Source organism: Ixodes scapularis, unplaced genomic scaffold (assembly GCF_016920785.2).
Source record: "Ixodes scapularis isolate PalLabHiFi unplaced genomic scaffold, ASM1692078v2 PGA_scaffold12__126_contigs__length_90152505, whole genome shotgun sequence".
NCBI lineage: Eukaryota > Metazoa > Arthropoda > Arachnida > Ixodida > Ixodidae > Ixodes > Ixodes scapularis.
The window spans coordinates 45074923-45088235 of NW_024609838.1; the positions used below are offsets into that span (position 1 = coordinate 45074923).

The 13313-nt window shown below is 46.4% G+C and overlaps 1 protein-coding gene across 1 annotated transcript; it reads right to left on the reverse strand.

Annotated features, from left to right (window-relative positions):
• Nucleotides 1–5146: 5146 nt before the first annotated feature.
• Nucleotides 5147–5581, reverse strand: LOC121835208 (piggyBac transposable element-derived protein 4-like). The gene has a single exon (XM_042289191.1). The coding sequence runs from the start codon at nucleotides 5579–5581 to the stop codon at nucleotides 5147–5149; it is 435 nt and encodes a 144-aa protein (XP_042145125.1).
• Nucleotides 5582–13313: the final 7732 nt, after the last annotated feature.

The window sequence follows — 13313 nt, forward strand, 5'->3', positions numbered from 1 at the left end:
AAAATCTGCCCGGCATGAAAAAATAATAAAACGCGACACCTTTCATTGCCCACGTACACTTTTCTTTAAGTTTTTAATGTTTTTAACCGGTTGCAAAGATTCAAGACGGGGTCATTTTTATGTAGTGACAGGACTGCCATATTAGCAATATATTAGCGTCACACGAATGCTGACAAGCTTTAGACAGACTCTATATTCCTTTCGGTAGTTATTTTGCTTAGAATCGTCGCTTGTGTTTACACTCCTGCTATGGAACACAGGTTTGGGCCTGAAATATAGCGAAGTGAAACATCGTACACTGATAAAGAAAAATTTGTCAACAAAGGCATTTGCACTTTTACAATGTTAATAAACGTACAAACTATTCGGTACTACCCAAATGACAAAAGTGTTCCATGTCATTTTTCGTAGAAGAGTCAAAATGCACGCACGTTTTCCAATAGCAATGCACAGGAGGACCGCAAAAATGTACTGGTTGCTGTCTGCTCTAATTTGCCTCCCGGAAGTTCCATAGACACTAGGGTCAGTCGAACCTCTAGCGCACGTTATAACAACTCTATTATTCGAAGCATAGAAGCGTATGAAGTAAACATGTTTTGAACAGGCGTGAGGTGTACGCAGAGAGAATTCTGCATCACGCCTGCAGCGAGCGCCGTGTTTTTTCTATCATGTATGAGCAGTATGACTGCAGTTTTAGAATTGTAATCGAGACTTTCCACCGATCCAACCAAAACGAAATAGGAACGCAGAGAAAAATACAGAAAACTCGGCTTTATTCGCCCGTACCCTCTCCATATCCTGTGCGCGAGCGATGCACAGAGTCGTAAATACTACGTCAGTTTCCGCTGTATTAATGTCCAAACGCACCAAACACATACACACACACATAGAAAGACACACGCACGCACGCACACACACGCACGCTCGCACGCTTACCCACACGCACGCACACGCACACACACATACACACAGGTATTTTGGTTTCTGCAAATAATTTTCAACGTTTCAGAATAGCACCAATAGCACACTCTTTCCTACAGTGAGCCGCACCACAGCTGCGGCGGCAGCTGTGGTGCCTTTCTTCGGTTTTTTTTTTCTTTTTTTTATTAATCGGAACGTTGATATAAATGTGGGGTATTATTTGAAATATCTTTTTAAAGCGTGGAATTTTTTGAAATCCCGTAATCCCAGAAATTTGTCCCCCTGTACGTCCGTCTCTCCGTGCATTTCGCTCTAAATTTAGCGGCGAAATTCACGTCACGTGACCAGCCATGTGTTCCCGAAATTCCTTTCGGCGCCGCGAAGGGCGCTGCACCCTGGGCAAATTGTCTATTAAGTTTTCTCAATAGATTTAGCGGACAAATTGATCAGGTGACCTATACGCGAATAGAGCAAACGCGGATATAGGACGATGGGGGCCGTGACGATGCACTTTTGGGACGGCTTGATTGGTTCCTGCGAACCGTTGCACCGGCTGCAGTCGGACTTCAAGAGACGCGCATCACCGCCACTCTCTTGTCGCACGCTTTCAATACCGAGTATGGAATCGTCAAACGATATTTTAAGCTGCAGTGGGTTGCATATACTCTCTTTTTTAGCACGCCGCTATAATACCCCGCCTCTGGCATCCACCCAACCGCATCACGGGACAATTGTTTTGGCAATCCACACAAATCGGGAAAGTTAGCCACCTACCTGACTGAGCCGTTTAAAGGCAACGCCAAGCGCAGCTGCGTGTGTTCGGCGGTCGAATTCGCTAACATCCCAATCTAGTGCAATGCGCACGAAGCACGTGTAGTGTTTTCCACCTGCATGCTCGTAAATGGAAGATCAGGCACTTCGCTGGTAGAGTGCTGTACACGCGTGTAGCCGCCCACAGTTGGAGTATTTTCAGGTCTGCGTCGGTTTTGTGAAGCCAAATATCTCGCTGAAATCCGAGAGGTGTTCACGCCACCGGTCGACTTGGTGAGTGTGCGTGTATTGCATTCTCTGGTTATCGCGAACACCTAAAAGGCGCCGAGCAGCTTGAGGCGTAGCACTCCGTTTGAGCAGCACTTTTGCGCATGTGCTGTAAGACGTCCGAAGCTGCTAGGGAAGTCCTATGCTCTGCGGCCCCCGTTTATCACTTCACACAAGGATACCGGTGCTTCTGGAGTTCCTGTTTGACCTAGAAATGCCGTTAAGCGAAAAATAAAGACTTTAGCCAATAGTTTAATAAACATTTACCCGACGTTTCGAGACCAGTTCTGCCCCTTGTTCACGGGTGAGTGACGGAAAAAACACGCGTCGCTTAAATGCACATGCGGATGTATGGGGCTTTGCTGACGTTACACATCTCTCTACTTGCCCTAAAAGGGCCCAAGGATACACCAATTCAATTCTCTAAAGTGGCGCCACTGCGGTGCCGCTGGTATCGGCTCTGCGAGTGGTCGGACGCTACTGGGGAGGAGGACAGACCGTGACGCCCCAAGCGGTTAACTTTAGAACTACACGGATGGGGACAACAAATACAATGACTCAGCGCTCGGCCGACATAACCGAACGCGGCGTCAGCGCTCGGCTGGAGTTCGTGTTCTCCGGTGAGGGGGAGGAGGGGCTTTTTTGTTTCCGCTACGGCCTGCATGAACAATGCAGCGTGCACGGTCCCAGCTCAGCACAAAAGCCGAAGTGGCTCAAGCTCCCATTCTCTGAGGATAGATCCGGCACTTAACGTCGCTTCGTCGACTGTTTGTATTTTTTACATTAAACTGTGCCCCGCGCTCTATTGTAAAAGATGACATGGACATGCCCAAAAGGCCTGTCGGCATGTGCACAGGCCTTGTGTTGAGTAAACACCGAGCGTGGGGAAAACAAACGGGTCAGAGCGCCCCCTATAGTTCGATCTCCTGCCCTATACGTCATGCACATCTGGTTTCTGCGCAAGCGCAGTGACCATAATTGTTGTGGCCATATACGGGCTTTTTTGTAAACAACGGGTAAATGCACATTTTCACGCAACGCCAATGACCGAAAGGCTTCTTAGTCGAGGAGTAATCCAACGATGAAATCGGTCCTTTTTTTTCAGGCTCCTTCACCAAACCTGACGAGGCATCACGGCGGTCGCGGTGCTGACGCGGAGCCATCGGGATTAACGGGATTCACCCAGAGTGACTATTTTTAATGTAACTCGTAGATTAGAGACGAGCGCTGCGTAAGCACTTGATTTGAGCTCGTCACATTCAACGTCTAGAGGAAGATACGAGTAGTCGCTCCTGTCCAATCCGTACAACGACGAGAATATATTCTCGTCCTTCCACCGATTGGGGTTGACTAGAGTTAACCCCTTGTGTGTGAAACTACGGTGGCCTAAAGAGTTCTAGGCGGCTCACGGGAGGGCTCGGCCTGATGCGTTTGATGTCGACGCGGCGCTGGCGCTCTAAGCGTTCCCTCTTGAAACTTTCCAGCGCAAATCGGCCAGGCCAGGGGCCCTAATCTGGACACTCGGCGAAAAAGTCGGCGAGAAATCTGGCGGCTGTGATTGGCCGACGCCGCACTTGACCTTGGCGCTGGCCAATCATAGCCGTCACATTTCTCGCCGTCTTTCTCGCCAATTGTCAAGGTTAGGGCACCTAGTCAGCTAAGCGGCTCTTATCGCGGGCAGCGGGCGGACCAATCGCGGGCAGCGGGCGGGAGAAGTTTCAGGAGGCATCTACTGCTGCGCCTCCGGCGATTTCGACGTCGGCCGCTTCAGCGCAATACACGGGGGAGATAGAGCGGTGGGCCCACTATCCAACTTCTAGGGCACTGTAGTGGAACCCAACACGTGACCTGCGCCTTGCCAGCCCCGGCGCGTGGCTACGATAAACATTACCGGCGCAACCTCGTGTCGCCGCTTGTTCCGGATGTGAGTTGAGGGAGTGGATGATGATTGTTTTGGTCTAATTTTGCCTGCGTCCGCCGTGGCGCGTGGAGAGAAAATAAACACGCATCTGTTAGTTTGCAAACGTCAGTGATTAATTCTTAGCGGTAGTTAAGAAAAGTACTAAAGGCTTAGCAGAGACCCTTTAAAGATTCTCTTCACATACATCTGAGAAGTTCCTTCGCATAGTAAATATTTATCTGAGAACCATTCAGAAGTTCTGAAGAAGTACAAGGGAAATTCCTGAGGCTAAGAACGAATTTTCTTCGAGTACTTTAGGAGCATTCTTGATAAAACAGAAATATAACTCGACACTAGAAAATTATCCTTGAATACTAGTTGCTTATATATGGGTACCAGATGATTTTCCTGGATATCGGATAATTATACTTTAAAAACAAATGAAAGTGCTTTGGTACCGGACGATTCCTCGGACACCAGATGATTATTCGTAGATATCAAATCAATTTTCACGGATGCCTTAGGAATATTATATACAAGCCTAACTAAGAACATGAACCCCTTAGCCGTTTTCAATTTTTGGCAATTTTAAATGCTACACCGTTTTTTTTTCCATTTTTTCTTATGATTTAAGTTATTCCACACATATATAAGGGATTTCATGATGATTGAATGAGAGAGCAAATGAGAGCATTTGACTGAAATTGATTATATTTTTTCTTGCTTTTAAAATCCATTCAAGTAACTCGTAGTAAAAACAAAAATAAGCGAAATAGAAAGGAAGGGTTGTCGGACCCCTAAGGCAGGTTCCGGAGTGTATGATACAGCTCGAAACACAGAAGTACACATACAAGTAGATCATGGTGTTGAAATACTGATACTGCGAGGGAAACTTGAAAGGAAAAGGTTTAAGAAGTCACAGAAATAAGGGGACAAACAAACGTCTCGCACTTGCTGCACCAAAACCCTGTCTCCTTCCTCAGCTTCTTTTTACTTTCGTACATCTTCTTGCAGCAGAGAACGCACTTTCGGGTTGGCTGTTTTTTTTTTTTTTTTTATTGGTGGAATGTGGGCGGGTTAGTGGCGGCCAGTGAGGCAGTCATTATCAAGCAGGCTGGTGAGATGACCGCGCTTAGTTCGTCGTCTTTGAGGCGTCGGGGTACTTGTTGATGATTCTCTCAACAAGGGGAAAATGGTTAGTCCATGTGGGTCATCTTTCCTCCATCTTTCTATTAAAAAAATTACGGAGTTGTATGCGGCTTCATTCACCAGCTGAAGAAACAATTTTTAACATATATTTTGTCCTTTCCTTGTCACAGGGTAGTTAGCAAGCATTTGGTCGCACTTGCCTACTCCCCTCATTATGTGGTTGCACTCCCCCTTAGTGCTAGGCTTGACTACGTCTCGTCCTCCTGTGTCCGAGAACTCTTCTATTTCTGGACTGTGTAGAGTGCTTATTACAGTGACAACTTTATTGTCTCGCCGCTGGAGAGCGACAGAGTCACCACGCTCTTCGGCGTGCGCGTCATCTCTCTTCAGCTTAGGTGCAAAAAACTCGGGTGGCATATCCTTCCTGTTGGCTCGCACGGTTTGATACATATCTGTGTAGTTCTTGATGAAGGCATCAACAAGCTCTGGCGGTGTGTAGAAGTTGTGGATGGTCACGCAGTACCCCTTTACAAGGAGTGGCTCCATCAACTTCAGCACAACCCTTGTCACCATCACAGATTAAAGAGCAACCGGAATAAGACTGCTCCGATTTCTACCCTCGCAAGTGTAGAACATACTGTTACATGTAGGGCCTGATGCTGCCTCGCACAACACGAATAATTTTATCCCAAACTGTGTCCTCTTCAATGAAAGGTACTGCACCCAACCCAACCTGCCTATGAAACGCATGAGGCTTCCGTTGATAGCCATGTCTCTCTCTACTGTGCAGGCCGCGCGGTACCTCTTCACCAAATGAGACATAAATAGCCATATCTTGTAGAGTTTGGGCTGTGGATGAGTCCCAAGATCAGTCGAGCTCTCGTGGTCCACAAAGTGAAGCATCCTCGTAATTAGCTGGGGGGCTATGTTGCACATTTTGGACTCCCGGGAGACTAGGGAGAAGGAAGTGACGTTAACAGCGCAGCAAATGCAGATTGGATGTTGATTTCATTTTCTTCTGTTAACATCCAATCTGCGTTTGCTCTAGTCGTTGACGTCACTTCCTTCTCCCTAGTCTCCTGGGAGTCCAAAACGTGCAACATAGCCCCGCTGGCATTGGTTGCCGCTCATCGCTTCCCCAAAGATTGGCCTGTGCAGAAGCTTGTTCCTCAACCAGTACCCCTCTTGCTCCGGTTTTTGCACAATCCCTTGCGATAGCAAGAGCCAAACAAAAACCCGCATTTCTTCCGTCGTTACTGGTATCCTTTTAATGAGGCGAAAATATCCAATGAGTTGACTGGCGTTGAGATCTTGCTCAGCGTGTCGGTTGGTTTCTCTAACTATTAGGAGGACCAAGCCATCGTCCAGAAAAAGTTTCGAAGTACTCAAGCGGGTCACTAGATGATTTGACAGAAAATATCTTATCCGGGCTGCCAAAAAAAAAAAAATGGTAACCGAGGGGGTTTTGCTGGTACATTGTTCATGTAAATTTTCGATCACTACTGAGCATCGGCAATAGCGCGATCTGGGTCGTTGTAGTCCTCAGCTTCGTCCGAGGAGCTGCTCAGTTGGACGTCGTAGTTACTGTCTTCTTTACTTAAAAAACCCAGGTAGACGCCAGTATTCGAGTCGTAATAGAAGCCTTTCTCGGAAGAAGACCTACTTTTTCCGTTGGATGAGCCCGGGCCACCGGGCGCCATTTTTCAATCGTTTGATTCCAAAAGAAAAAAAAAAAAACACGAACCATAGCATATATACTGGCAAAGCCTGGCAGATCGTCACATGACGCGGCCGCCAAAGGTGAAAAGGTAGAGCGGCAGACAATGTATATATGTATGTATGTATGTATGCATACATACATACATTGTGGACAAGAGTAATGTTACGGGCGCCCCGCTGCGGGGCGAGACGCCGAAACACACTTCTTCCGAGCAATGGATGGAATGCCCGCTCGTGCTTCTTGCGTTCCTCGGGCTACCGCTTCGTTTCTCGTCGGGTTTGAAAATCATGTTTTGGGTCCTCCCCGCTGCAAAAGCTGTGCGCTGAATAGCAGACTCCCCAAGAAATGCTCTGTGCTACCAGATCCTCGCGCTCCAAGTCTGCGACCGGGCACTCTATGGCTCCGTCATCGAACTGCCAGGCTTTGTGAATATAAAGGAGGCTATGCATAAACAAAGTAGAAGCAAGATGCAGGTACCTGTGCTGCCATCTGTCGGCAGCATATCAAGCTGTGTTATAATGGATCGTGGGTCGTCTGAAATGGTCAAGGGACGAACGAGGCAGGACAGACGAGCTACACTCGTCCTAAACGGTTTGGCGGCGGCTCGAGGTTGACGACCTAGGCTCGTCCAAAACGTTTAAGGTTTTCTGCGGTCACACTACATCGAACTATATTATGTATTGCGAAGTTACTCAGGAATACTCACCAGCACCAACGACTTTATATGAGTTAAATTGAAATGATATTATAAATGACACTTCTGGCAATTTGATTTTAGGTATTTTTTTGGGGTTACACTTTTATCTTGTATGGTCTGTCTCTCTCTCTCTTTTTGTTTTCTATGTGCCTTTTTTAAATATAATTATGATCTTCCTTTTCGGTCACTTCACGCTGTTTGTAGCAATTCAGCAACAGGAGGATGGACCTCAGTGTGTAACCAGCTCCAAATTCTTTTTCTCTCTGAGTCTGCGGACAATACCCGAGGCGCGTTTCTTCCTTGTATGACACTTGTACGACGGGACCATCATAAAAAAAAAAAAAAAATGGTCATGCAAAAACTTTCTGCAGACATGTTCATACGTACGCATGAGGCTAACATATACTTCGATCATGCGTGTGGCGCGTCCGGAGACGATTCGGAGCTCATGTCTGCAGTGAACGCTGTGCCTTTTCTACGATGTATAGGCTGTATGACTGCGGTTTTCAAAGTTTAATCGCGGATTTAATGCGCCCAGCCACCAATACCCGCAACCGTCTCTAGGCCTAGAACGAGAAAACGAAATAGGAAGCAAAGCAATCAATCAGTCAATCAAAGTTTATACAGACAACCGTCGAGGAATACAGTTGTCTGGAGGGCCGCCACAAAAGGCATCGGCATGCCTAACAAGGCGACAGCCCCCTCCCCCCTCCCCCTCTCCATGGCCAGACAAATTGAAAGTCTCAGAGGACGAAAACTACTTGAACATGAAAGATCAAACACAAATTCCATAAGCAGTACAAAACGCGGTATTAAGATACGAAACCAAGGAACTAAAACCACGTTGTCCCCCAAGTTGGACAAACAACAACGACGCCCATCAATATTTATGCCTGCACAAACACGGCAAATAAAGCGGCCACACAGAAGAACATAGTGGAGCCAGCCAGCCATTTCCACAAAGACATTTCTTTAAGCCCGCAGAGAATTGCTGCACAAAAAACAACATACGCGCACCAAAAAGAATAGTTATTTTTGAAGGGACAACAGATAAACATTTATGTTTTTCTTTAAAGCTTGTATTTACATACCTCCCAGAACAATGGTCATGACTCATGAGATCAGGGTGGTCATTCAGAAGTACAGGTATTTGATAATCTGATTTTTGTCTGCCATAGTTTGTGCGTATTTGTTGCTTTCTGTAGCTCGTGTGCCGACATTAGATGGGTGATCTTTCAAAAGATACGTACTGTTGTGTGTATGTTTATACAGCCGGAAGTTATTCTGCCTCAGTGGGCGTCTGATCTCAGCTGTAGATGAGCAATTTAGCCAGTGCGGTACAACCGCTAACCTGGGCTCTTTAACGTGCACCACGCAGTAGTGATACACGACCGCACGCCTTTACGATGCTCATTCAGATCGAAACGGGCAGGGGCAGAGATTGAACCCAGGATCCATGGGTTCTGCAGCGCGAGTTTCCCTCCACGTGCTCTGAGCTGGTGTGCGCTAGACCACTCGGCCACCGATCCCTAAAATAGGAACGCAGAGAAGAATATAGACGACACGTTCGCCCATACCCTTTGCCGCTGCACATCCTGTGTGCCAGCGATCGACCGTGTCGAAGGCACTGCAATTTCCGCTCCACGCGTGCACACACATACACAAAGAAAAAAAACATTTTGGTAGCTGTAAATATTTTTAAACGGTTCGGAGTAGCAGACGTTCTCCTACAGTGAGGCGCACCGCGCCTGCGGCGGCAGGTGGGGAGCCTTTTTTTCTCTTCATTTTTTTCGTATCTGAGTGTTGCTATGAGTGTGGACATGAAGCGGAATGATTTTGGAAGCTTGGGATCCTCTTTGAACGGAACCTTCTACTCCCAGAAATGTGTCTTTCTGTTCGACCGTCCGTCCGAGCATTTTGCCGCGAAATTTAAAGCCGAAATTGACTTCACGTGACCTGACGTTGTGTGCCGTATACACCAATTTTGCTCTCCGGCCAAATTTTGCGAAGATATTGACATCACGGAACCTAAATCACACTTCACCTTCTCCCTAAGGAAAAATCGACGTCACGTGGCCTATAGACTGATTCAGTTTCCTCGCTTATTTGGGCGGCGAAATCAACGAATCGTGATCTATGCACGTAGCAATTAAGTTTCCCCGCATATGTTAGAGTGGAAATCGAAGTCACATGGAGTGCCTATCATTTCAATTTCCCCGTTATATTAGGGGAGAGCTGTACGTCACCTGACCTGTACGCCAATTTAGTTTTCCACTATAGTTTGTGGTGAAATGACGACACATGACCTCATGTCACGTGAATTGAACACAAATTCATTTTCTCCACCAAATTTAGCGGGTAAACTGACCACATCTGATATAAGCCCCAATGCGAACCTTTGAAAATTCAAGAAGGCCCCGCGCGATGTTCTTCCTGTGCGCTCATAGTTGCCCCCGCAGCATTTCTACGCGATACTAAGAAAGCGAGAGGGTAGAGCCAGTAACGTTAGTAGCATAATAGATTCTTATAATTTTATTTGCAGTATACAGCGCGCCAACAGCGCAAAATCTTTCCCCATCAGCGTGGACCGTCCACGTGAGAGAGAATAATCATTCCAGTACCTCTACTATTAACTACTACGACTGCTAATTCTAGCACTACTACTACTACCATACTTCTGCTACTACTAGTAATAACAACCTTTATTAGCGGTAATTGAGGTAAAATGGGTGGCTCGCAAGTCTAGGTAGATAGGCGGGGGCCTGTACGCGTGAGCGTGTGTGCTACGCGCGTCCAGGCGTGCTTAGTACGGAAACGCTGCCGGCTCCAAGGTCATTGGAAAGATCGATTCCTTAGTCAAGTGTTCGGTAGCGCTGTGCTCGCCTACCCTCACCCGGTCTTCGCGCCCCTGAGGTCACCTCTGTCGTCTGCTAGAATCGGTTGTGCCTTGACTTCCCGTAATTCCTTTCGACACCGCGGATGGTGCAGTAAGTTTGGCAAAATGTGTATTCAGTTTCCTATATAAATGTTGCGGGAAAATTGATATCAGATGACGTATGCACCAATCTAATATTCATTTATAAATTTAATGGTGAAACTGATAAATAAAAAGTTAGTCTTCACTCCCAAAAAGACTGCCTAATGCCTTCTCAAGTAATTTCGACGATCGCTCCTTATGCAGGAAGCTGCCATAATGACCAACACATTTGGCTTGCCTTGTGAAAATTGAACCGCAAAGGTACATCCCTGAAACTGGACACGCGAACGGGTTTTTGTAAACACTTTTGCCGAGTTTTTTAACATTTTTTTTAAAGATCAGCTCACGGGTATTGCAATGTTCAAAATAGAGCGAAAACGGCGGCCTGGCATGTCTTATGTTCTATACCAGCCTGTTCGTCGTCTGCGCACGTGTTCGCAAGCTCATGTTGAACGCAACAACGCTGAGAACGCCGTTGTAGAGACTGGCGATCAGCAGGATAATCCCGATAAGTAACAATTTTAACGCAGTTGATGGACGATGACCCCCCTGGTGCAAGTTCGCAAACCAGTGTGCAGGCGATGAACGTCTCGTTTAGGACCTAGGAAAGGCTCGGACGACGTGCTTGCTATAGTTTCATTATTTCATCACCTATGAGTTGAGAAAAAAATAGGTTTAAATCTTCCTCCGAAACGACGTTTGTGTGCCCAATTTCAGTTATGTACATTTGGAATTCGAATTTTGCAGTATGTAGAGCAGTAATGTAGAAAAAGCGACCCCATTGTATTTAATGTACGTAATGCAGTAGGTAGACGGGGGGACCGTTACGGTTCCTCTCTCTACTGACAAGGAAACAGCGCACCTTCAAAGCAAGCACTCTAAAGCTTTCATGCACACAAAAGAAAGAGCCACTTACACAGCGCTGACCGACAACTCTAGGTTATCTTTAAAATTTGTGTTTTCGTCTTTCTTTGTGGACTAGGGTTTCTATGGAAAAAATGTGCCCTTGTCTTCCTTCTTCTTCCTGTGTTTTTGAAATAGGAAGCTAAACCGTAAAACTTATTGTACGGCTAAGTAATCTAGTTCTTTTTTGGATAACATTGGAAGGAGTGCTGACACATCTCTCCTCTTGTCTCCGTTTTAACAGGTTTCCTCTCACTACATAGTACATTGCGGGACATATAGGACTTTGAAGATAAACGTACCTGCTCCTTGTTTTTGATTTGTGGGTTTGCTAACGTTTTTTGAAATCGCCGTTTATACGCGTTTTTTTTTTTTGTCTTTTACAGCATAAATTCCTGAGTAGACCTTTTGTGGAGACCATCCTTCGTACATTTGGATTATTGCGCTCTATTTGTAACGAATCGGCGAGAAGTTGATGGAATACATCTTTTTTTATATGTACAAAGCTTTTGGTGTTTCTTATTCCTCTCATATTCATCATATTCTTAAATGGTGTTTGTCCAGAGTTATATAATTGGCTTAAGACCTAATTCTTATTTCCACAAACACCGTTTGGGATGTGGACAGCTTCTCTCACAGCTTTATTTCAACGTCTGGTTTTGCTCGGGGATCGGTTGTGGGCAGTATTGTATTTTTAATTTTTGTAAAAGACATAGCATCATCTGTTGAAAGTTCCTAGTTGCTCCTTTCGTCCGATGATAATAAGTTGTTTACAAAAATTAATGCCGTTTACAACTCCCTGTAACGCCAAATTAGAGCGCAGCCCTTGCGGAGGAGGTTGGAAGGTTACTGAGAGGACGGTATACCCCTCCTTCTCACCTCCTCATCCTGCCTGCTACTTCTCCTCCCCTCCTCCTAGTTCACCTCCTCCTCCTCCTCCTCCCCTCATCCTTCAACCTCCTCCCCTTGTGTCCTCCTCTCCCGTGATTCCCGTCACGTCACGGGGGTCAGGTGACCTCAGGGGAGGATTACGTCACCTCACGGTTACGCCGACACCGACGGCGACGGCGACGCCGCTCGAGCCGGAATCGGGAGCCTAAGAGCTGCGCTCTAAAATACGGTCCCCAGAAGATTGCAGTACATTACAATGCGATGTGTCACGCGTGCATCTGTGGTCCGTACGCAATCCACTGCTGCGGAACCCTACAAGAAACAAAAGGCCTTCCGTTGTGCCAGCGTCACACTATTTACTACATATACCATCTCAATGATATGCCAGTGCAGCACATCTCTCTTTCTCACTTTGTGATTATGTTCTACGGTGTTCCCCTCAGCTTGCGATGCCATCTTATCGGCTGTCGAGCGACAATACGGGTAGAAAACGAGGGAAGGAAGGAAATGAGAGCGCGCGAAGACGTTAGACCTCAGCGCTCTGGTTCGAACGATTAGTGGGTAGGCGGAAAGCTAGCTGCCTTTTTCTCTATTCAGTGTTCGAACTCGTTCGTACTCAAACACGGAACGCTGAACGGGAGCGTTCGACGTTCGAACGCATTCTCATAGTAAGTAGAGATAAAGACAGCTAGCTTTCCGTCTTCGTAATCATTCAAACCAGAACTCTGCGCTCTGAGGTCACTCGCGCACTCTTATCTCCTCCTCTCGCTCAGTTTGTACCATCATAAGATGATTGGCACAGCAGCGCCGGCGAAACTTATTAATGGAATTTCCACAGCAGTTTCTGAGCAGTTTCATAAATAAACACTGACGCAATACAAGACGGTGCAAAATGCGACCTATGTGAACTAAACCTCTGCGGCAATTTCGGCAACAATTTATTTTGTTAAAGAAATATCGCTCTACAATACGTGTCATAAAAGTAAAAATAAAATGTCCCCGTTTCGAATATTACCTCGAAATCGTCCGGATATGTTTTTTTCTTCTTCTTTTCTCCAGTTTCTCCGCAAGACAAAAGCTGGATCCTGGCGTCTCGGTGGCGTGCAACGCTTTATTT

Bases quoted from the DNA above. Each gene is read 5' to 3' on its own strand.
- LOC121835208 (XM_042289191.1), bottom strand. From the start codon at position 5,581: ATGGTGACAAGGGTTGTGCTGAAGTTGATGGAGCCACTCCTTGTAAAG.